This window comes from Paramormyrops kingsleyae, chromosome 19, assembly GCF_048594095.1.
Source record: "Paramormyrops kingsleyae isolate MSU_618 chromosome 19, PKINGS_0.4, whole genome shotgun sequence".
NCBI classification, from domain to species: domain Eukaryota; kingdom Metazoa; phylum Chordata; class Actinopteri; order Osteoglossiformes; family Mormyridae; genus Paramormyrops; species Paramormyrops kingsleyae.
The window spans coordinates 11,726,172-11,751,639 of NC_132815.1; the positions used below are offsets into that span (position 1 = coordinate 11,726,172).

The window sequence follows — 25,468 nt, forward strand, 5'->3', positions numbered from 1 at the left end:
TCTAAAACCAAAAAAGCTTCACATTCCAGTGGGGGGGTGGGGTGGGGTTGGGGGGGGGGGGGAACAGCTCATAGCTTAGCCATGTGTGACTCTCCCACTGACCCCATAGGAAGGAACCGCAGGGACACGCTGGCCTCCACACGTCAGCGCCGTCTAAGAAGCGGAAGTTTAGTCCGGCACGTCGCCGATGGTGCTGACTTCCTGCCCGATCCTAAGCCGCATTTACTGCGCTACCAGCAGGGCTGGGGGGCACGATCGTCGCTGGATACGGCCCTGGCCGTCGTTTCCTCTTCCTACTATTATGCACACATGGCCTTCCTGTCCGTGGCCGGCGAGCGTGAGGCCGATGATGTCATGAGGCGGGCCCGGGCACTCTGCATTCCGGCAGATGCATTGTTTGCGTCTTACGAGGCAGGGTGGCGTGGGACGGGATTGGACGCCACACGCATCCCAGGGGAACGCGGGAACGGGGTGACAGGAAGCAGCGGCTTCTCCGATAGAGATCTTGCTGGGAGGGGGCAGGGGGTGACCATCTGATGGGTCACCATCTCTCCTTGGACTAGACAGGGACAGTTGGACCCTCTGCACTTTTGCCAGCTGGTGCCCGATCCCAAACGCAGCCTCTCTTGCCTGCTGTCAGTCACTCTGCTCTGGTACTTCTCAGAAATCCATACTTTGTTCTATTTTCAGTCTCACATATGGGCTTAGACCAAACTATTTATTTGTATCTTCTGGGAAAGATGCTCTGTGATATAAAATACAAACACATCCCCTCTCGTGCCCCAGTTCCCTTCCTCCCTCACCTGCCACCCCGTCAGCAGAAGCGGGACCGCGGCCTCACACTGATGCCCGCTCGCGTGAATGTAAACAGCGGCAAGCAGGAAGTGCTGTGCAGGCAGCGTGCGGAACCAAGCCTGTCGATTCCTCGATGGAACATATTTCCGAGGCACAGAGTGAATCGCAGCATATACATGCTGGACAGATAGTTTTGTGTTTTTGTTGGTTTATGTTTGCTGCATAATACGATGTTTAACAATTGCCAGACTTTCAATCCAATTATAAATCCAGTTGAGCATGGTGTGTCAGTGAGCGGAAGGTCACCGGTTTAAATCCTGGGCTTGACAGTGATGTCACCATTGGGCCCTTGAGCAAGGCCCTTAACCCCAATTGCTCCAGGGCCTGGCAGACCCTGCTCTCTGAATTATATGTTGCTTTGGATCGAAGTGTTTCCTAAATAAATAAAATGTAAAAGATTTCAACATGGGAATTTGCTGCTTTTAAAAATACATTTTATGGACGTTTCTGGAGACTATAACTGTCTTTTGCTTGATGGAAGATCTGTCAGCATTCTTATTCACTCTAATCGCTGAACCCTTCAACACACCTTGAACATCACTCAGACGGGAATGCACCCGGTAGAGTTTGCAACAGTTTACTGCTTTTATTCTAAGCAGCATTCAGTTGAGAAAGCTGGGTCGACCAGTCCCAGTCCCAGGAGCGGTTTGCGGTTAGGGGCTCTGCTCACAGGCCTAACGGTGAAGTCGCTCTGCCAGCCTGGGGATTCAAACCAGCGATCTTCCAATCACCGCCACGCGTCCCAACCCACACGCTGCCCCAACTGAGCAGCTACTGGGGAGGTTTCCGTTAACCAAGACTGGCTTGGAAATGTCTGCCATAGCTGAGGGATGTTAATCTGGGAATGTCTGCCATTCCTGAGGGATGTTAGTCTGCGACTGGATGACATTCCTGAGGTGTGTTGGCCTGGGAGCGACTGGCGTTTTTTCACAACATGCTCATGGACTGTCAGGACCTGGAATTTACGCGGACTTTGTACTTAGATTAACCGACAATTCCATCCGAAGCAACTGTTCATTTTAGCCATTTTTTACAGCTAAAGATATTTTACCAAAGCGATTCAAGTTAAGTTCCACACCTATAAATTTCCACCACCCTTGGTCGTATGGGATTAAAGATCCTGATTCTGATTCTACCACCTCCTGCTCCTTGGACGAGAGCTACGCTTGAGATGTATGATCTGCCTCACTTCTATGTCACTTTTGACAACATAAATAAATGCAAATAATGAGGTCAGCTGTGCGCCCACTTGGCAACTAGCCCTAGCAACAATGTTAAAGGAATCTAGTCTGAGGTAATCGATCCATGCACTTACAGTTATTTAATCTGCCGACTTGGCCATCCGCAAACAGGCAGATGTTTGTGATTTGGATCTCGGGGAGTGAGGGACGCGCATGACAGGGAAGGGGCCCCAATTTCCCCCAGTGAGTGCTGGGATGGAGTTGCCGCCTCGTTCATTTTCAAGAACCAGGAAAACCTGTCCTGTGGGGGGCACAGACAGTCTTAATGCCCCCCCCCCCCCACACACCATCTACTCCTTGGCAGAGGATTGCGACCCCCCCCCCCCTCCAAAAAAATAAAAACTCCTCCACCCCAGCTGAAGCTAGGCTTCCAGGCCACATGGGGTGTTCAGACACAATGGGAAGGAAAGGGGGCGGGGCAAAGGCTTCCCTTTAATGATCACATGATAAGCTTTGTCACTGCGCCATAGACAGGCTCCGGGTAGGAAAGGGAGGGAGGGCCGGCCCACAGCTCTGCAACCACTTTCAACGGCAGAGAGCAGCTGAAACCAACAGGGGGCGGACGGGGGTGGGGTGGGGTGCTGTGTGGGGGGGGGGGAACCCCCACTAATGGCATGTATGTCAGTGAGGCAGTTGAAAAGCTGCAGTAGGTGGCTGTTCCCTCAGAAGCAGAGCCTGTCGCTGGCCGCTGCATAAGCTCGCCGTTAACCCTCCACCCTGTACGCCACAAAGCGGAGCCTGACGTGAGCGAGGACGAGGAGGAAGAGCACGCCGCTGGCAGCTGAGATCCTTAACAGAGCTTTCAAAATACTTTGCATTTTTCTTCTTTTTCACTGATCGTTGGGAGGAAGAAACTTTTATTTATCAATGTTGGGGACAATAACTCTCACAGGTAAGAGATGGTTTGATGGCACTGGTTTGATGGCACTGGGATGCGCTCGCTGCCGGAACAAGGAGATGCTAAAGTTTAGTGAGCAGATGTTTGCTGTGATTATCATGTCCACTGTAAGTTTGGCATAAGCTTTCTATATGGTTACTAAGTAGTTTAAAGAACAGCCGAGTTGTAACCCTAAAAACCGCAGCCGGTATGAAGCAGCTGAAGACTTTGGTGGCTTCAGGGTGTGGTTTATAGAAATGCTTTACAGCTCCTCTCCTGCACATCTCTGCTGCTTCTCTATTTCTCCGGCAGCCCCTTTGATTTATCAGTGTAATTTCTCAGGGTGACTTAAGGTACTTTTTAAATAGTTTTAAGTTTTAAGACTATTCATCTACGGCTTTGAGACCATGGAAAGTCACTAAACTTTGCATCCCTGTGGAATATATTATTAGAAGAGAATATCTTTTTTGTCATTGTGCATTTACAGCCTTTACAGCAACTCTATGTGCTTCTTCTACAAATGCTACATATTATATATAAAAACAATAATTATTAAAAAAGTGAAATTAAATGGGTTACTGCTTCCCTACATATTACATATATCTAAAGTCATTATTCCCACTCTAGATATGATATTTAGCAAAGCAGTAACCCATTTTATTTCACTTTCTAAACTTTAAGTCATTATTAAGTCATTACCGCCACTCAGGTGACAATACAAGCCTGTGTATGTACTGAAATGTGGAGAGGGAAGCCTGCTGTTCCACAGCGAGAGAGCGCACGTCTTAAACCTGCTCATCAAAGTTATGGTCCCACTCTGATGATGGATGATGTTCAACATACTCCCACCTTAAATCAGCCATTAATGACGACAACATTTAAAGACCATGTTTGGTCTGCCTGGTCTCTGGGGAACTGCCTGCTTGCCAGTTGGCGAGTGCAGTGCTGAATGTGTAATTGATTGTGAAATAGCGACGTAATCGAATCGGGGAGCCGCCGTGCGCGGGAGGGAGGCTCTGATTGTGGCTGTGTGTATAATCAGCTAATGCCAAGCCTTTGTTAGCATTCATTCATGATTATCTAACTGTATAAACAGGTAAAATGGAAGCTCCATATGGTAATGAAATTAAAACATCTTCTGTAAGCAAGTTTAGAGTGATGACACTTCTCAGGACCACACCTAACTGAGCAGACCTGCCCAAGTGGGTTCCTTCGGTACAGCCAGAGGCAAAAAAACGGCATGGGGCTCTGGGGAGCTCTCCCACGCGCCTCACTATTGTGGCGGTTTTCTGGAACCTCTGGTGTTCTTACTCCTCGCCCAATCGGCATGTTCGCTCTGTCGCCATCCTGTTCAGTCCTCGTTCGTGTCGCCAGCTGTTGCCCACAGTTGTATTAACGTCAGGGCAGGAATTCCTCCCTAAAGAAACTGCTGCCGTTTCCCTCATAATAAATATCAACTCCGCGGTCCATAAAACAACACGTTAATGAGCCCCTAGCTATTCAGATTTACCATCCGGGTCAAAGCACCCCCTTATCTCTTCAAAGTGCTGTTTGCTTGTTTTATAGTCTGGCTTCTTTAGTTTGTGTTCGGCTGTTTGCCTATCAATGGCCTGGCATAACAAAGTAACAACTATCTTAATAATGGCAAGTATGTGTAAGAGTGACTATGGCTTACAAGGGGGTGCTTGAGGGGTGGGGTCCTGCCTTGGTTACACTCGGGCGTCTAGTAGATGCCTGTGGGGAGGCGGCTGCTTTATAGCCGTTACTGCAGACTCTTATAAGTGTCTCCCACAAAGTTTTTTTTTTTTAATCGTGGTTTGCAGTAACCCGGCCGTGGGACAGCTGTGGTCCACCCCTGGTTCTGATACTCGTGGTAGAACTTGAGAACTGACTGGGCCAAGAACGGACACACAGGACAACTGTATCTGTGTTGTGGGGGGCAGGGGTGAGGACAGAGGCGTCTGCAGCTGTGATGCGGGCCGAGGGGATGCATTACAGAATGCCAGTGGTCCTCGTAAGGTTAAGTCCTCCAGTTTGTTTATCCACAGAGCTTACAGCTCCATGCCTTAATTGTTAGTTTGCCTGGATGTTTTGCTGAGGCTTAACCACCCGTCTGTGCCTTGTCAGTCAAACCACTGAGCTGCTTTCTGAGAATAATTCAAAAGCGCCTAAAGACGAAACTGCTGCCGCACCATGTGACCAGGGTACCTAACACCTATTAACCTTAGCTGGTTAACTAGGTTAACTAGCCGATCTGGAAGTTTAATGTCACTTTTAGCGAGAAGGAAACCAAACACTTATTTGTGTAATTCTTGTCTATTAATGTTGGGATAGGTTATGAAACTTCAAATTATAAATTTAGACAGATAATTAAACTATGGAACCAGAGCCCTCTATAAACAGCTGCAGTACCAGAAAGTGCTTTGACTTATAGGTGTGAGACTTAAACAAATATTTCAGGGATTACACTGTTTGAACATCACTCAGTGATTTCAATTATTAATTAAATACACATTTTTGCTGTTTGCACAGAACCTCTCAGATCAGTATTTCCTTTATAAGAATATTTTGGTTGCTTTTCAGGTTAAGGCTGAGGAATTTTAAGTGCAGTGTGGTGAGTGCCATTGTGCAAAATCACACAAAGGGTTCTATAGGGTTAAATGCTACAGAAAGGGGAAATGGGGAATATGGTTAGGTGTTAATTATGTGGCCATAGCCTCATAGTCAGTGGAGTGATAGACCAATTTGCGAATTGGTAATTGGTCGGAGATTAAGGATGTGTAAGGTGATATTCGGAGAATTTGTAATTGTGGAATTCTTGGAATTTGTATGCTTGGGCCGGGGGGGGGGGGGGGAGGTAATCAGAGGTAGGGGTGGGGGCTGGTCGCCGTGGGAACTCAGATCGAGACCCAGATGTGTTTCCGTGTTCTGTGGGGATTAGGGGTGGGGGGCACAGGGCCTAACAGTGCAACCTACAAACCCCACTGTCAATCGTCTTATGCCTCACCCCCCCACACCCTTCTGCCTCACTCAGAACACTATTTTTACTAGATCAGACTGAATAATAATCAGATTAATCAGAGTGCTATTATCCCTATCCAAACTATTATCATATATGGGCATATCTTGCTTATGGCATTATTGGTATGTATCTCTTACATATCACCTGTTTCTGACACCTTGATATACTGTACAACCAGCAGAGATTTAGTGGAGATGCATATTGTGTAAGTTACAGTGCTGTTCTCAGGACCAGATGGGTTTTGCCCAGAGTTCTGCTCAGTATGAAATCAGCCTGTGTGCCTGCATGTACACCAGTGTGTCAGAAGCTGGGTGTGGGAATGGCTTCCAAGTGGAAAAGGCAAGCATGAAATAGTGCAGCTTCAGCTCATGAAAATTTTAACAGCTCTGGACTTCTTCTGAGTATAGCAGAGCACAGTTCCTGTAGCCCCTGCAGTTACCTTTCCCACTCTACCAGTCAGAACAAAAGAGGTAAAGAGACACAAATGGCTCCATTGCGCATTCAGACCAAAGAGAAAAAAAGAAAAGAAAATATAACTAAGCATCAAATTAATATGCTTAGTAAGGAAGTGAGGAAGAACAACGAGTAAGCTATATAGTGTGACTTGTGATGACGTGTATTAGTAGAAAAAAAATCAAACTAATACTTAATTATTTCATTAAAAAAAAAATGAAATTATTTAATTTGTGGAAAAAATATGCAGCTTTGAATGTAACCGGTCAATTTCTTTCTTTTTTTTCTGTTGCAGTTGGTCAGGCAGACGCCGAGACTGAGAAGGAGGATGCGCCGGAAAATATGGAGGAGCTCAAAGGGGAGGCAGATCCACAGGTAGAGGTAAAGAAGCAGGAGGAGGAATCAGCTGGAACAGACGAGCTAACCTCAGTGGCCAAGGTAGGAGAAGAGGAGAAGTCAAGTGAAACGAATGAGGTGGGATTCAAGAAGATCTTCCGATTTGTTGGGTTCAAGGTCACACTGAAAAAAGACAAGAATGAGAAGAATGACCCCGTGCAGCTGCTGACGGTGAAGAAGGAGGAAGGCGAGGCCAGTGCTTCTGATGTTGCCGAGGAGGCTGCCACCGAGGAGCCCAAAGAGAAGGGTCTCATTGAAGCTTCCAAGGAGAACGGTGTTGTTGAGGAAGATAAGAAGGAAGGTGCTGAGGAAGAATCCACTGAGAAAGGCGCTACTGAAGAAATCGAGCCAGAGGAGAAGAAGGAGACACCTGAGGAGCCTCAAGCTGAGGAAGCGGGAGCTGAATCTCCCGCAGCTGAGGAGAAGGCAGAGAAATTAACCACAGATACTGAGGAGCAGGCCGTTGAAACAGAGGGACCCACCGAGGAAGTCACTTCTGAGAAAGAGAGCGAAGCACCAGCTGAGTCCCAGACCAGTCCTACAGTCCAGGAAACACAGTCCCCACTGAAGAGGTTCTTTACACAGGGCATCTTCTCCAATTTGCGGAAGAAGACGAGTTTCAAAAAGACCAAAGAAGAGGAGCTCCAGAAGGAAGTGGCCATCAAAGAGGAAATCAAGGAGACGGACGAGGAAACAACCGAATCCCCCAAAGAAGGAGAGGAAACCATCGAGGAGACAATGGCTGAAGCTCAGCAGAAAGAGTCGACCAGCACAGAGGAAAGCAAGGCTGAACTCCTCCCAGAAGTCCCAGATGCTGTGGTGGAACAAAAGGAGGATGAGATCAAAGCTGAGATTAATGTGGAAGCTGAATCTCCTCAGACCACCCCGGAAGAGGTTGCAGAATCATTGCCAGCTGAAGGTGCTACCGATGTCACATCTACAGAGGCAAAGGCTGAAAGTCCTGTTGAAGGTCAGGCAAATCAGGAGGAGGTCCTTTCTGCAGAAGTCCCCGCTGCAATCACAACGGAAGCAGAACTCCTATCCTCCCAAGAAAAAAACAAGGCCCAGGGAAGCCCATTGAAAAAACTCCTCACGGGGTCCGGATTAAAGAAACTTTCCTCCAAAAAACAGAAAGTAAAGAAAGAAGCTGAGGCCAAGCTGACAGAATCTGGGGAGCATGTTTCTGAACAGCTTCAGTCATCCTGTGAATCTGCCGAAGGACAGAAGGGAGAAAGCTCTCCTTCCTCCCCAGAGGAGTCAGTAGAGCACGTCATTGGGGAGCCCGGACAAACAGAAATGGCTCCTGAGAACGAAGGTGAAGGAGATAAGAAAAAAGACGGCATTCTTCCATGGGCCTCGTTCAAGAAGTTGGTGACACCAAAAAAACGTGTCAAAAAGTCATCGGACAGCGAAGATGATGCTCCTGAGAAACCCAAGTCTGCAACGTTGTCCTCCACAGACAGTGCTGTCTTTGTTGAAAAGCAAGAAGAGCCAAAACCTGCTGAGGAGGAGCAGAAGACCGAACCCTGCACAGAAGAACCAAAAAAGAAGATGGATACATCTGTGTCTTGGGAAGCCTTGATTTGTGTTGGATCTTCCAAAAAGAGGGCCAGAAAGACCTCTGATTCAGATGACGAGACTCCAAGAATAGAGGAAGAACAGCCAAAAACTGCAGAAGCACTGCTTGGAAGTTCTCAAGAGGCAGATCATGAAAATTTGACATCATCCCCTGAACAGGCTGGGAGTCCATCAGAAGGAGATGGAGTCTCAACGTGGGAGTCACTGAAAAGGTTTGTTACCCCACGTCGCAAAGTGAAGGCAGAGGACAAGGCTGAGGAGGCCACTGCTGGTACCACCTCTGAGCAAATGTCAGACAGTGAAATTCCCAAGGAGGAATCCTCCTTCTCACTTAAAAAGCTGATCCCTGGGCGAAGGAAAAAGAAATCGGATGGAAAGCAAGAGCAGGTCTCGTCCGACGAGGCGGGGAAATCTTTGGGTTCAGCCGAGGAGGACTCTGACACACCTGCTGTGGTTCCGTTATCAGAATATGACTCTGAACAAGTTGAGCAAGATAATATTGCTTCAAAGGACAATGTAGCAGCTACAGAAATGCCAGCCAGCACTACTGAGGCTGAAGAATCAAAACAAGAGCCCACAGTTCCAGAATCTGAGGGAGAGAAACCCATCGATGCCGTGCCAATCACTGGACCTCAGGTCAAAGCTGTGGCTGATGCTGAGGAACGACTACCATCCTGGATATCGCCAACAGCTGTGGCGGACATTCAAGAAACAACAGAATGCATAATTAAACAGCCACTAAGTGATATACCAGAAGAAGGGGACACCATAGCCACACCCAAGTCCACTGCCGAGGAAGCTTCCCATGATGACACCATAGCTGAGGACATTGTGGAATTAACTTCCGAGGTCACGACAGCTGTAGAACAGGTGCCTGAAGTGTCCTTCACAGAAGAAACAACAGAAATGGTTTCAGCAGTGTCCAGACTCACAGAATCCCCTGGTACATCTGGCGACACAACTCCAGTGCAGGCAGAATATGATATGGATAAGACAGAAGCCATACTGCTAGAAGCAGTACAGACTATAACCCACACAGAAAATGCCCAGTCCTTGACAATGACAGACTTACAACAGGAGTCTGTTGCTGTTTCAGTTACCGCACAAGTTTTGGAGTCTGCTACGAATGAGGAGGCTGTTATTCTAGAGTTGCATGCAAAATCTGAAGCTACCGCTCTCTGCACTGGCCTTAACTCTCAAGAAATTGCGTCTGCCGAGGAGAAGACAATGCAGGCATCTGTGGAGAGCATCACTGAAGTCGGCGAGGCTATATCCACAGAAGTGGTTGTTGAGGAGAAAGCGGAGAAATCTGAAGTAATGACGGTTAGAGAAGATTGCGTGTTTGTGGCTGAAGTCCAGGAGCTCAAAACAGAAGCAAGAGAACCAAAGCCATTGTCTGATGTAGAGGAGACTGCACAATGGGTGGAAGTACAGGTAGAAACTGTCAAGGGGATTCAAGACACTGAAGTTATATTAATGGGGGAGGTTAAACATATGCCAGATCATGAACATGCAGATATGCTGCAAGAACCGAAACCCGTTAAGGTAGCTTTGGTCAATTTAGTACAGGGCGCGTCTGAAGTTCTTGAGGAAACAGTAGTAGCAGAAAACACACCCAAAACTGAGACAGAAGGCCCACTAGATACAACAATAGAAGAATCTCTCAGTGCCCATATCGCCCACATTACTGAAGTCTCTCTTGTGAAGGCTGATGCAGTGCAGGAAATTGAAGCCATTAAGGAGGATGTTGCTGAGGCAGAGGTTACTCCAGTAGAAGTAGTGAACCAGTGTGTGATACAGGAAGTGACTGTTTCAATGCCGGAGCCCCCTACTGCTGAAATCTCAGATATCAAGGAGGCTCCCATTGCTGTGGTAGCACCAACAGCTGAACTGTTAGCCTCTAACGAGACAACCTGTGTCATTAAACCACCGTCTGAGTCCGTTCCTTCACAGATGGCAGAGGTCAAGGATGAGGTGGTGCTGGAGAGCGATCGTGAGGTCCATGTTAGTGTGACGAGCACAGAAATCCCAATTGTGGAAGCAGCTCTTGGAGTAGCGACAGACGTAGCTCCAATCAGCATCAGTACCACAGCTGAAGATGTGAGTGCGAAAGAAGAGGAACTAAAAGAAATGCCGGCGGAGCAGATTCAGGAAGCAGAAACTGTAAAAGAGGACAGCACAGCTGTTGCTGAGGCGGTCATCCAGAATGTCGACTTGAAAATGGAGCAGGTAAAGGATGCAGGAATTACTGCTGAGGACAGTGATGCTGTAACTCAGGTGGTGACCCAGAAGGTGGACCTGGAAGTGATGCAAACAGAGCAGAAAAAAGAAGTGGAACATGTTGAAGTGGATGGCACATCTGATGCTGAGGTGGCCAGCAAGAATGCATTGGATGACCTGTCAAAGCAAGAAAGTGAATCAGGGCTCGCTGAACAAGAGGAGGGAAAGGAAATGGTGCCAGGGAGTTCAAAAGCAGAGGAGGAGGCATCAGGTGAGAAAGGGGTCAAACAAGAAACAGAGGAACCCAAAGAGCCGATTCTCCCTGAGACGGTCCAAGAAGCCGTTCAAGTGGAAACAACCAAAGTTAGTCAATCTGAAGCCACGGAAAGCTCTGCGGTCCCAGCGGAGATTCATCAGGAAGATATTTCTGTCAAGCCTCCAGAGGAAATCAAACAGGAAATAGATGTGACAGCTCAAGAAAAAGAGACACAAACTCATGAGGAACATGCAGAGGACAAACATGAAAGTCTGGCAACCCAAGAAGTTGTAAAAGGAAAAGAAGAGAGTCAAGAGGGGGCCGCTGCTGTCATAGAGGAGAAAAAAAGCAAAGATGAAGTTCATGAAGCAGAAGCAGAATCACAGGAACAAAGCAGGGTAGCAGAAATGACATGTCAAGATGACAAAGCATCAGAGACTGTCCTACAGGAGGAGGTACAGCATGAAGACGTGCAAGTCCCCGGCACAGTCAAAGCAGAAACAACCGAGCAGACAGTGGTGGAGCCCATCAATAAAGAAGAGGAGAAACAAGCAGAAGAGGATCTGATTCAGGGTGCCACTGAGTTGAGTACAAAGGACGATGCAGTTCCTGTTCTCAGTCAGGATGCAGAGACCGCAGTTCCCAAGATGTGTGTGGAAGATCATGGCGATGGGACGGTGAGTGGAGAGCTAGAATCACAAGAAGCCCCTGCTGAGGATGGCATAGCCACAGAGACAGGAGATCCCAAGGCAAGTGATACAAAGGCCCAGGATGCATCCACGGGATGTCCGTTGGCCACAGATGCCGACTCCGTGGAGGCAAAGAAGACCATGGGACAGACGGCCATCAGCGGTGCCTCGGAGGTCGCCGGAGTAGTGATCCTGGAGAAGGCCAGCGAGCTGCAGCCTGTGTCGTCGGAGCAGACCGCCGCGTCATGAAATAGTAAGGGGCTGATCACGTGTTATGTTTAGAAATATACTTTTAAACTTCTAAATTTTGGTTCACACTGTTGGGTTTTATGGTGGAGAAGATGTTATTTGCAACGTTATGCATGTGTACTTGGAGAAGTACCTGTCAGAACCCCTCCATCCAGTCTCCGTACGCTGCCGTTAAGCATCAATGGTCCTTTATTAAACGGACCTAGCAGGCCAGCCAGATGAAAAAGCTTTTGTCCAAGGCACAGGTATTTAAGGGCCCCAGGATTTCAAAGCGGGAATTTGGCACTCGGCCACGTCTTTGTAGTCAGCGCTGATGGAGAACATGTGAGGGCAGGTGTAGTTGTGCCAAAAGACTGATCGTCCCTCCTCTGCCTCCGGCATCTGCGCTCCGCCATTTGTCAGACCTTGCGAGGAGATGGTCAGAGGCAAGGACAAGCAGGGAGAGATGCTGTTGTGTCACCTTCAGCAGTCAGGTGAAGGGAGGGGGGGCTTTTTTGTAACGTGCTGCCCAGAAAAGCTCAGAGCTTGCTTGCAAGAGAGAAACTATGCGGGTGGGGGTGGTACTGTGTTTGTAAACACAGGGGGGAATAAAGACGCTGGACCTGTCCGCAGTGACGTATACAGGGTAGGGGAGGGGGCCACTGATGCATGTTTGACGAATGCGAATGCAGCACTGCAGCAGACGGGCGGATGCGCAGGACCGGCCGGTCTGCGCCTGTGCGTCTCTCCTCCCCCTGCTGGGGGGTGGAGGCATGAGTCAGCAGTCTGTCCTTGATGCCGCCGCAGTGAGGCCCGAGGTCTCACGCATACGGATGTCACCTGGGCGGCAGCCGCAGCGTGTGCTTCCTGTGGAACTCTGCGCATGCTTTGCTGCATCTTTCACCGTGACTCGCGCAACACGCATAGCTTCTGAACAGACATGCTGATGTTTTTGTGTTTTTTTTTTCCCTTCTTCTTTTGCCCCCCCTTGCCCCCTTCCCCTGTCTCTCGGTAGGCCGGCCCGGAGGAGCGATTCCCTGCGAGAGAGGAGGGTCCAAAGGGGAACCGCGTGCCGGTTCTGGAGATATGCACTGACACTGGGCTCTGCCGTGCCTACAACTGAGCGAGTGACACCCCCGCCCACACACACACAGCTGCTCTGTCTCCCTGCCTGTTTGCCCACTCAGGGGGCTCCACCAATAGCTCCACCCACAGCCCGACGCAGTCCAACCCCGGTCCAGCCTGACGCTTTTCTCGGCTAGTGAACAAATGTGATGTATGCCTACTGTGACACCCCCCTCCTCAAAATTCCACTCCACCCAATTCTGCTGCCCCGTCTGCTTGCGTTGCTACGACTGTCCCGTGAGCAGAGTCGTGAAACACGTCTGTATGTTTCCAGAGCTGGGGGGGGGGGGGGGGGCACTTTCTTGTATATTGTATTTATATCTGAACTAAGCTGACACTCCCATCTGTTTTTGTATTTATATTATTTTGACAATGATTCCCAAAGCTCTCCTCTGCTGCTTTAAGAGCGTAAAGGTATTTCTTGTTTTCTCACTGAGGCTTCATGGTACAGAAGTGCGCTTTCCAATAACTTGATTTTGAAATACAAAAAAACAAAAAACAAACCCTGAGATCAATGTGAAGCGAGCGCCACCTCTGAGCGGCCGCATTCCGCGGTAACAGTGTGGACCGTGTGCATGAACTGTTCTGTGAACGTCAGCAGCTTCTCTCTGGCATCTTCTGATCCATCCAGTGTGCTGTAGGTTCACCCTGCTGCTGAAACGCTAGCGCCTGCTCTCTGTAAAGTAGTACGTCAAATTCAGAGAGTGTTTATTTCCTTGCCGATAGTGCAACACGGTAGAAAATATAGAATATAGAAAAAAAATCGTTATTCTTGCTATAAAGATTTTAATGTACACCATCCTCTTTAAAGGTTTTTTAAAAAAAAAATCCATGTAGATATATGTGCGCATCAGAGGACTCGGAAGTGTAGTTTAGCATTGTTTCAATAATGTGAAGGGGTATGTTTAAAGATTAAGCTTAGCGAGCGAGACACTGCGTTGCTGAAAAATGTAGTGGACCAAATTGTAACTGCATGGGTGTACAGATCACGTTGATGTTGGGGCTTGTGTACGTGTGTACAGTGAACACTGCACTCCAGTCTGCAGGTGAGTCCAGGCGTTTTATATGGGGGATTACAGGCGTAGCTGAGTGATCGATCTCAAAACAGCGTTGTCTGTATTGGGCTTGCAAGCTTTGTGTCACACTGGAAATGTGTGGTGCTTTTGTGCCCCCTAATGGTGACATATCAGAAACACCTTGCTGCAGGGTTTTAGACAGGATGGTGCATAGTCACAGGATGCATTCAAGGATAGACGTTAGGAATCTGTTCATACCTTGCACAGGTAACTGTCTCGTGTCATCTCCCACGCCATCGAGGTTAGAAGCTCACAGGAGATCCCAAATACACTCCTCCCACGTCACAGGCTGCATTTTTGACAGGGTTTGGAGCTCGTAAGCGAATCAGACTGTTATGTCATGGGTTTCATGAGGTAGCATCTAGCACCTGGCTAAGCTTTTGTACGAAGACGAAGATAGACGATGCCGCTAGCAGGCTGAACAAAGACAGCGGGGAGCGCTACCTCTGTGCTAGTTATTGTTCTGGTCGCGAGTTTAATAAAAAGTTTTAGCACAGAGATCACTGTGCAGATTGTGCAGAACGATGCCGTCATTAGTTTTCTAACTGTTCAGCTAGGCGAGCTGGCCCCGGTCAACCCAAAAGCCGCAGCGACCCGCTCCACCCTCCTCTGCGCCACCCAGCAGCCCCTCGCGTTCGACTTTCGACGTTCCTCACTCCACTCTGAGCTTTTTGTAACAAATTAAATGTGAACCTGGTAACCTTTGTACAAACTGTATACCTCTATACCTTAAATCACATTGTAATAACATCGAGTAACTCTTAAATATATAACAAGCATGAAATTAAATCCTGCCTTTTATATTTACATGCTGTTAATATGAATATGAAAATCATGTCTAAAACTTCCTTCCAATAAACTTAGCCTTACAGAACAGTGCCCTTGGCACAGAGTGCATTGTGGTCCATGGCATTACCATCCCTTCCAAACGGGCATCGCAGGTGTTTTCGAACCCTTACATTAGTACATGTAGATGGCGAACTCCCTGAAAGTCACCAGGGAACGGAAGGTTGGACCCAAATACATTTCCTGCACAGTATGCCTGGATTCATAGGATGCATCCCAAACCACGCACAGTAAAATCCCCTCTCCCCTGTATCCTTCCACCCAGCTGTCATGACAAATCTGGAATCTGATTCTTTACCATCGTGCCCCACCCCCAAAGCACTGTCCACCATATGTTAGGATAAAAGCCAGTGGCTGGACAATCAATAAATAACCCCCCCACACAACCACCACCACATTTCTGTAGTATTTAACGACTCATCATTTCTGATTTTTTTAAAATTTATTGACTTTTCCATTCTTCACCATGGAAACAAAGGAGACGGCGCACATTCCTGAGATCACAGACCACGGCGGGTGTCCTGACTGCTTTCAGACTTCGGGTCAGAGTGCTGATGACTCGTCCTGCCTGACCTGTGCGTATCAAAGACTCCGAAAAGGAAATTACAAATGTTGCATAAATAAGTCCAGGAAAAAAAAAACATTGATGAGAAATTCCTGCCCGTGAAAAACAATGTCTGGTCACACACAGACATAAGGCTCATTTTCACTCCCCTGAACCAACAGATAGGATAAGAAACGTTACACAAGCTGGGAAGCATATTAAAATGAAAACAATCAGTAGTATCAATTAAACAATGCCTTCACACAGAGTTCTTACATTAAATAAATATACGTTCCTTCGAGGAGACATGAAAACTGTCCGATTTCTCAGTGCTCATCGATTCCATTGTCAGGAGCTCAGACCGGGTCACGGTTAGGCGGCCAGCCACGTAAACCCACTGCAGATTAGCAAAGTCAGCCACCTCCGCCCTTGCCTGCTCCCACAACTGCCTACAACCAGATTTGCTAGCCGAAAAGCTGCTTATTGGGCAGACACAGATCAGTAGGTAAGTACAGTGTTTTTCCAAAAACCCGACCAATGAGGACACTTCTCCATTTCACTACCATTTTACCAAGAGGGCTCTGCTCACGTGACTCTGTTGGCCACAGTTTTAGTGCTTAAACGGGGGACAGTCACTCTCGCCAGCGGAAACCTGCATGCGGTGAAAGGGACTGAACACTACGGCACATAAAACGCCATCTGACAGCGGTATGGATGCACTAATATTTGTTCGTCGTGAAACACACGGGTGTTGAATTTAAAAAATAAAATTACACAAAACATCTACTCTATTAGACAACCATATTTCTACATAAAAGCAATATACAACTTCAGCAATATAAAATATATCTGGTAAATATAGTACTGTATATAAAATTAGGAAGGTATATCAAAAAAATATATGGGCATCGGGAACTGGAGCATATGACCAGAGGGTAAGTTGGCAAGAAGCACAACACAGTACAAGCTCATGGTACAAAATGTGTGCTTTCAGATCATCCTTTAAAAAAACAATAATAATAAATAAAATGATGTAACAGAGTTCCAGAAAGACCGATCGGACGCTGCAGCGGCCGAAGACAAACGTCCTGCAATTGGAGCAGTCATCAGAATGAATGTTGGCACGGGGGGAACAGTTCCTGTGCGGAAGGAACAGGAAGTTGGGCTCGTGATCAGGTCGACTTCCTCCCATCAACACGGCTGCGCGCCTCCAGAAATGGCATTTACCGTGACTGCCGGCTAACGAGGGGCACGGGCTGTTTTGTTTGTTTTAAGCTCTGCTGTCGGGAATGAAAGATTATTCCAAAATGCATCTCAATAAAACTCTACAAATTCAATGTAAAAATTACCCAGGTTTAAAATTACCGTATTTAACCAGTGTGTACATAACAGTAGTCATTTTACTCTGAAAATACACTGTTAAACAAGGGGTACAATGACCTAGAAAACGATTTCTCTTATAAATTGTCCTTCCACTGCAGTGATACTATTCTAGTGCAGATCATCATTAACGTCCTAACCCACCCCCAAAAAAAACCCTATGACCCAACAAGATGGGCGAGGCACAGCATACACTCCGCGTTTCTATCCTGCCCCCCCCCTTACACACAGCAGAGTATGTATGATGGTGTCAGTGTAGTGACCCGTTACAGGAGGCGATTGGATTTTTGTTCTGTCACAGTAGGGTGCTGGGTCTCAGTTTCAAGCAAATGGGTTCGAGTTTTAGTAGGGAGGTAAGGTGATGACTAATACGTTCAAATACAGATAAACCACCAGCTGAAATGGCAACTCCACCGTGCTTTTTGGTAATATTCTGCAGCAGTATTTGTTGGTAAATAGCTCATAGGCAAAACCCAAAAAGGTGCTCTTCAGCCTTGTGTATTCAAATCAATGTTTATGAAGCGTTCGGTATAAATTAAGGTATTGAGCATGTGCTTGCAATTTTTCTTTCTGGCTCTAGGGGGCGCACATCCAAAAAAAAAAACTTGCTACAAGAAAAATGTTTTCAGCTGAAAAGGCCCTTTGCTGAAAGTCACATTTAATCTACATTTTAGTGGAAGTACTGACCATGTTTCGCTTCAAAAAAAACAAAACAAAAAGGTTTACTCTGTTTGGCTGGTTCTATTCGACTAAGATCTCCTCGGTTTTGATGGCCGTTATGAGGGACGCGGTGTTCGAAGAGTCGGAACCTTCATCTTTGGGCAGCTCGTCACCCTGCATGCCGCCGGGGCTGTCCAGTATAGGGAAGCCCTGGGTGCTCTGGGAGAAGCAGAGATGTTTGATGACCTCGTTGGGGCTGGAGAACGTGGTCTCGCACACGTTACACTTGTATGGCCTGCCGGCGGCCAGGAAGAGTGCCTCCGGCTGGCCGTTCTCCTCGGCGCAGGGCTCGGCGCCCTGTCGGTCCTGGCTGAAGCAGACGTGGCGCGCGGCCTGGTTGGCACGGCAGAAGCTCTTCCCACATGCGCTGCACTTGTACGGCTTGCCGGTGTGGATATACATGTGCTCCCTCCAGTGGCTCTTCTGGATGAACTTGCGGCCGCATGTGTTGCATTCGTAACGACGCCGCTTCACCTCGCGGTCCAGCCCGCCGCTCTCTAGGTTGTCGATGTCAGCGATGTCCGAAGGGGGGGGCGTCTCAGCCTGGGGCTGGCCTATGTCGGTGATGGGCTGGGGGAGCTCAAGTTGGGGCTGGGGCGAGCCCATAGTGGGTTGGGGCGGCTGCTCGCTGTCACTGGCAGGGTCGCGCCCGGTTTCCTCCACCTCGGTTGGCGGAGGTGCCATCGCCGTGGGTACCGAGGCCGGGGCATGCAGCAGCAGGTGCTCCCTGAGGTTGCAGCGCTGCGTGAAGCGAGAACCGCACAGGTGGCACGTGTAGTGCTTGCGGAAATGGGCACCCCTCTTCATGATGCTGGGCTTCACGTGCAGGATGGCATTGGTGGTTGCCACCGTGGGAACGGTCGCCGTGGTGACAGCAGGCATCTCCTGGTCAGGATCATCCCTGGGGGACCCGTAGGCGCCGACGCCGGCCTCGGGACCCGCCGCGCCCTTCCCGTCCGCCAGGAGCTCCAGGTCAAAGGGCGAGGGCGGCCCGCTCCGCGAGGCCAGCCGGCCGGCCTGCTGCTCCGAGATCTGGATGCCGTAGAGGGACGCAGCCAGCGGCAGCGGATGCTCTGTGTGGGCGAAGGACGTCTGGCTGGCCTCCTGCAGCAGCGGGTAGGCATGCAGGAACTTGACGCCTTGCTCCAAGCGTGCCGGGTCAATGAGCTGCGGGGCCAGCTTGCCCGTGTACATCAGGTTGAGGAGGTAGCTGAAGATGTCGGGCTGGATGTCCGCAGGCTTCAGCCGCACACAGTCACTACGGAAGGCCAGAGTCAATCGCAGCTTCACAATGCACTTCTCAGGCTAATTCCCTTTACAAGCAATCCAAACATTACGCTTAAAATTCATCTCTCGTTTGCATTTATATTTGTTCACACTCACTCACACGTTGATGAATCCACCCCCTTCAACAAAGCAACACCCATCCGTGACAGCAGTGCCCCCTGGGTAGAGGTGGCCACTGGCGTTACCTGTCCTGGTGGATGAAGAGCATCCTGAAGTAGTTGGAGAAGGCAGCCAGCACGGCTTTGTGTGCTTTGAAGAACACGTCTCCGATGGCCACGGTGCAATCGCACAGGAAACCGAACTCCCTCTGAGCGTTGAGCTGCTGCAGGAGGACAAGACCATGGTTGGCCAACTCCATTCTTCAACCTGTTACATGGAGAGAGAGCGAGATAAGGCTGCTTCCTGTTACGCTCAGGGCCAGAGCTCAACGACCCCCCACCCACCAAGGCGACACACAAGGGGAAGTAAGCAGCCCTCAACCAACCAGAGAAGCGAAGCTCACTGTTCAGGTCTCCTCATGCACTATTCCAGCGTGCTCCCGTGAGTGCGAAGCACACTCACCCAGCCGAGCACATGCCCAGCGCGGGCGATCATGCTTTGCAGAAGTATGGTAAAGAGGCGCACAGCATTTAAAAGGGCTGGCTTGCGCTACTCGGAGCAAGAGCTGTTGGATGTTTTAAAGCACATCAATAAGTCTTATTCACAGCGCAGCAAATCACAACGTGGGCGCAGACTGAAGTGGAGTCTGAACTTGATTCAGCTTATCAACAAGAAGCAGCTCTTAACTAGGGTTTGAAAATATAATGCTGTTTGCTGCAGCCGTGCTCATTTGCACTATGTGGGTGTGAGGTTTACTCTGGATACTGCATGACTTCACAGCTTATTAAGCCACTCAGTCTCCTCCCTTCCCCCCCGGTCCTCCCAGTCCTCCCAGTCCTGCATGAAGTGTGTGAGAACTGAAACACGGACGGATCGGCTGTGTCCATGTAGCTGAGCACGGAACAGCCTGTGACCCCCAGGGCTCGTGAGACCATGCGGCTGGCACATGCATGTGGCGAGAGCACACAAGTCACACATCGCTCACTGGGTGCTTCAGGTGGGGGGGAAGAGGAAGGGGGACTTGTAAGCGAATAGCTATATGACCAGAGACCCACAGACACCGATCAGGACGGAGAAAGATGCACTTACGGACATTTACCAGCTTAGTTTAGCAGTTTCACGTCATATTTATAGTTCAAAACTACGAACAAACCATAATTCGTTAAAAAAAAAATCTGTCAACAATTCAAAAGCCAACAACTTCCACAGTATCACACACTTGACAGAAAAAAAATTGACAATAAAGACATGATGTTCATTAATACTACTATGACAGATACTACTATGACAGATTTACCACACCAAATGGTCACAAATTCATATAGAAATGTGGACTACCTCTGTAAGCTAATTCCTGAAATCTGTCAAACACAGACCAACAATGACTGTTTACACACACACAAACACACACACACACACACACGTTTGTATTCATATCTTCGTGGGGACCATCCATTCATTTCAATAGGAAAAACCCTGTCACAGCAATGACAACCTTAACCTCTACCCAGCCCTAACCTTAACCATAAGTAACCAAACAAAATACAAGACTTTTGGCATTTTTAGTTTTTTGATTGCAGTCATAGATTTTTTTAAAAATCGAGATCCTCCTTGTGGGGACTCAAAAAATGGTCCCCACATCATCAAAATAACAGGTTTTTATCCCATTGTGAGGACATTTAATCTCCAGAATGTAATACATACATGACCCACACAGACACACACCTATTGGAGTCATCACTACCCTTGCTATTCTGGGGATTTTACATCCAATAAATACTAATAATCGGATAAACTCAGTATCAAGTTATGAGAGAAGGACCGAGGGCACTGATGAACAGGCAGATGGCAGGATACCTTACAAGGGCATTTTACCATATCATCTTCACAAGGTGCGTGTTTATCTAAAACTTTCATATGTAATCTGGGAGGTGGCTGATGAGAAATTACCCAGAACTGCCAAAGACTACCATGCGTGTTACCTGTGTTGTTTACAACAGACATCAGAGATGGGAGGATCTCTCAAAACTTGGCTGGCATTCACATCGCCAAGAGTGAACCGTGGTAGACGTTGAGGGGTAAGACGAAAACAAAAACACATCGCGCCTGATTGAAATCTGCCATGACCCAACACTCCAAGACTATCCATGTTAGCAAGGAAAGGCATCACATAGAAACCATACTGCTATACAGCAGAAACCCACCCCCGGTCCCTCCAGGAAATCCCTAGACATCTGTATTTTGGGGATTTAACAACGGGTTAAAACAACAAGACTGCAGAAAGCCAAATTAAGACGTCTCATGAGCTTCCTGCCACCGACTTCAACTCCCCTCTTTGTTTTCAAAGCTCAGCATATTTCACAATGTGTTTTGTTAACTTTAAATTGATATCGGACGAAAGCCCGTAATATATTGTAACCCGCCCCTACTCCTAGGTCATACCATTAATATTATTCGTTCCTGATTTTTACATTTCAAAACAAGATTAATGGGGCTGTGTGTAAATACGCCCAAAACATACGGATCTGCTTAAAATGTAGATTCCAGAGCATGTCACTGGTTATTCTGGGAAAAAGCCATGTCTTGAGGGGGCAGGAAGGAGGAATCCAGCGGTGAAGGAAGAGGCAGGAATTGGGAAAGGGGAAGGGGGTGAGCTGACGTATAACCCCACGGGGGTTGAGATTCACGTCGCCATCCAAGGGTCACCTCTCCGGAGAGGGGAGGAATGTATTTTTATAAAAACTATTGAGAAGCCGTGCACTCTTGCTGTTTATTATTCCCGCTCAGGATCCATTCCAACTACAAAAGGTTAGGGTTTGCTTATTCCGCCATGTTCAATCCCTCCCTCCCCCTTTCCGCGACCAGGCTGCGGAGCCCAGCACAGGACAGGGGTCAGGATCAGGTCAGTTACATAGGTAGGTGGCTATGAAGAGCTTACTGGTTCCCACATCAGAAGCTTCAAGTCCACATATCAAACTCTGACCCCACGGCTGCCATGGCAACCATGTGACTGACTGCCGCCTTGCCCTGAAGCCTGGGCACCGCTTACATTAGTTGGAGTTAAGCACAAAAAACAAGCCCTAGGGGATACAGAAGAAATGACTAAGGTCTAGCGATGGCATTGCGAGTAGGACTGTAGCAAACCAGTATTATGATTAATGCTAATACACTTCCCCTGTATCAATACAAAGGTTACATAATCACGTGCATCATTAACACAAATATAAAACAGTGACAGGCAGCTGGGAAGTGTCTGAGAGCTTACCATGGTACAGACGGTGGACTCCATGCGTAACTTTATTACAAAGGACGGGGTCAGTTAAGTAAGTTTTATTTAGCAAAGTCAACAGGCAAGAAAGAATCCGGGAACAAAACCACCAGACAAAAAGATGACAATTTTAATTTAAACTCAAAACAACGGCTGACCTCTCCCATACATATATTTATATATATTTTAATTTTTTTTACACGTTTTGAGGTTCACAACAGTTTTTTTAATTTGGTGGCATAGCAACTCAGTGGGTAACAGTGTTGACTCACACCTCCGGGGTTGGGGGTTTGAATCCCACGTCCGCTCTGCGTGTGTGTGGAGTTTGCATGTCCCATGTCATGTGGTTTCCTCCCACAGTTCAAAGATAAGCAGTGGGTAACAGTTAAATGGCACTACTGAATTCCCTGTAGAGAGAGAGAGTGAGTGAGTGTGTGTGTGTGTGTGCGTGCGTGTGCGTGTGATGCAATAGACTGGCATCCCATCTGGGGTGTATCTCTGTATTGTGCCCTCTGCTGCCTGGCATAGGTTCAAGACCCCCTCCTAATACCCCAGCCAGAATATGCAGTCAGGTGAGGAATGGTCAAATAACTTTTTTAAGTAAAGACAAATTTTAAGCAGACCACCGCAAAACGTAACATGACACCACGGTGATTGTTCTAAAGTAACTCATAAATAATTTAACAAACCACAATGTGGACACACGGCTGAGCTGCTGTCATGCATCTTTTCGGTCGCATGCAACTGGCAGCGAGCTGGTGACTTTCTCTGCGCGCTGTGAAACCAGCCGTTACACAGAAGTGGGAGCTGCTCTTAACAGAAAGTGCTAGTTTTGGAGGAAAGGGAACATAAACGAAGTGCCCAAGGAGTGTATGCATATGTATATTTACGTGTGTGTGTGCGTGCGCGCGTGTGTGTGTGTGTGTGTGTAAGAAAGGCCCGCCCCCAGCGGAGACACGTGGGTCAGACAGCTCTCCCGCAGAGTAAAACCACTTCCGCAGTGCGCTTGCCTCACAAACAAAAAATAAACCGACCGAGAACCGACACATGCACGCCTTCGCTCAGGCTCGCTCGCTCTCTCTCTCTCTCTCTCTCCCCCCCCCTCCCTCCCTCCCCACCACACCGCCCCTACCCCAGCCACCCACCCCCCCTCCTCGCTTCCCCACGGCACAAACTGTCCGACGCTTTCCCGGTTACGGGTCCGCTTCGCGTCGCCGAGCCCCTTCCCCAGCGAAGCGGGCGAGCGGTTCCCAGGCTTCCCAGCCACCACTCTGAGCCCGACGGCCGGGAAGGCGGCAGCGCGGAGCCGGACGGACTGGAGCCCCCGCGCGGAACGGACACACGCGCGCACACACGCACGCACGCAGGGGGAAGGGTGGTCACCGAATGTATTTTTAAACTTCAAAGTGGCTGAAACGCTACCAGCTCATTTCAAACAAAACAAAGATACGAACGGTGGCGGTTGTGAAAGCGCGGCGGCGGCGGACGCCTCACCTCTTGCGCTCTTCTTCGGCGTGTCGCTGTTTGTTACCGGGGACTTGTCCGCTGGGCTCGCAGCTGCTCTGTTCCTCTGAACGCAGCATTGGCGGCGATGGTCGTCGGTGTTTTCCGGTCGCGTTACGTTACGATCACATGACTGTCTAAATCACTTAAAAAACAGCAGTTGTAGAGCCCACTGTCCCGGACCCTTCTCGCGCTCGCCTGCCTTTCTCTCCAAATCTGACTCGCGTTTGCTGCTGTTTTAGGGGTGCCACCATGTGAATAGTTACCCGGCACATACTTAATGTAGCCAAAGGTCAATATCGGCTGCGCTGCAGTCGTTTGATTTATTTAATCCAAGTGATCGGGCATGTAATATAACTAGACCGATTTGGGAAGAAAAACAGCCGCGGGTCAGAGCCCAGCCCACCCCCATGAAAAAGGGGTTCACGTAGGCTTGTATAATTTACCCGGTTAGTTGTAAACAAGCTAAATACAAGCTGCACGGTGACGTTAAGATAAAGCGTTTTTAAGCATATTCATGATATGCAATTATGCATGTATTTATTTGTGCATACATTTTTGTCGGCAGAATTATAATGCTAAATAATGTGTTTAATTTAAACTTTTATAATTTTGAGCTATTAATTGCGAGGACGTATCACACATGTTGAAAGCCACCTGGTTTGACAAGATGTTTAATCAGAAAAGCAAACTATGTATGTGTATGTGTGGTTTCCGATTAATTTAGTCAGAAATGTGTCTTCCCTTTAGTTAATCTAAACACCACATTTTCACATGGGAATTTTCCCGTGACCAAGTGAAAATGTACAAGTGTAAATTACAACGAAAATCCCAGTGCTGAAACAGTTTTGTTTTCTAACCAGTTCAACTACATAAAGGTGTTTCGTGCGTGTAAACGTATACCGTAAATGTTGAAAAGCTTCTTGCGGTCTATAATTTCACATTTAGAATAAAGGAAGTTCTCGATCGTTTAACGGACCGACGCACCAAACCTCTAATTTCTTGCGCGGCGCCAAGGTACAATTTTTACTAAAGGATCTACTTAATTGAAGACAGTAGCCTAATAAAACGAGGTTATAAAATCTTCCGAGAATCCGACCAGTCGGTAAGCGAAGCCTAGCTATGTTGCACGAAACAATAGTTGAATTCATAAACTAGTTAAGGACCAGTTGTTAAGATTTTAGTGGGTATTAATAGTTTAGCAATACAGCGCACATTTAATCGCACATGAATACCGACTCTGCGCTGCATTGGTGACCTGGGTGCCATCAACGATGCCATGTGCGAGGAGCTCCGAGCCGCGACGGAGATCTGCTCTCCCTCCCCTCTCAGCCTTGCAGTTTCGCCCGGCGCCGTTGTTTGTGGAGAAAACACTGCGTGGGCACATTACAGCGCAGTTTCCCGACATTTTAATATTTATATCGTTATTTAAGCGCATGTAAAAATAAAAAAAATACCAAACCGAGTAAACCGCGTATGTATTTACGTTACCGTTAAAAATATAAAACCAGTTTAAAGTATTTAGATGTAATACTTTGTCGTTTTCGCTTTTTTAAGTAGTTTTATTTGGCAAATAAAAGTCGATTCAAGTCACCCTACCGTTTGTCTGATTGATATCTGCTACAGTAGACCTACAACGCCTAACCTCAGCCAGAAGACCTCAGTGGAAAATGAAGGCCCGGGACACTGCGAAAACTTGATCCAGCCAGTATCTTCATAGATATTTTTTAAGGTTTGTCAGAACGGGTTCATTCTCGTTTATCCCAAGCTTGCAATGGACTCCTAGTTGATCTAGTTGTTTGATT

General features: G+C 48.0%; 2 protein-coding genes across 3 annotated transcripts in view; one reads left to right on the forward strand and one right to left on the reverse strand.

Moving 5' to 3' along the window:
• The window catches only part of akap12b (A kinase (PRKA) anchor protein 12b), a 40,438-nt gene extending 25,548 nt beyond the window's left edge, over window positions 1-14,890 (forward strand). The window contains exons 1-3 of one of the 2 annotated variants that reach the window (XM_023836539.2): window positions 2,691-2,988; window positions 6,744-11,840; window positions 12,831-14,890. In XM_023836539.2, the coding sequence (XP_023692307.2) occupies window positions 2,964-2,988; window positions 6,744-11,836 (5,118 nt within the window). In that variant the 5' untranslated portion in view covers window positions 2,691-2,963 and the 3' untranslated portion in view covers window positions 11,837-11,840; window positions 12,831-14,890. Of the gene's footprint in view, window positions 1-2,690; window positions 2,989-6,743; window positions 11,841-12,830 lie in introns of those variants that run through there. The other variant, XM_023836522.2, reaches the window with a different exon arrangement.
• Window positions 14,891-15,285: 395 nt separating this feature from the next.
• Window positions 15,286-25,435, reverse strand: LOC111856745 (zinc finger and BTB domain-containing protein 2-like). Its single transcript, XM_023836953.2, has 3 exons — window positions 23,655-25,435; window positions 18,979-19,159; window positions 15,286-18,764 (listed from the first exon to the last, which is right to left on the reverse strand). The coding sequence occupies exons 2-3, from the start codon at window positions 19,149-19,151 to the stop codon at window positions 17,528-17,530; spliced, it is 1,410 nt and encodes a 469-aa protein (XP_023692721.1). The 5' UTR covers window positions 19,152-19,159; window positions 23,655-25,435; the 3' UTR covers window positions 15,286-17,527.
• Between the last annotated feature and the right edge of the window lie 33 nt (window positions 25,436-25,468).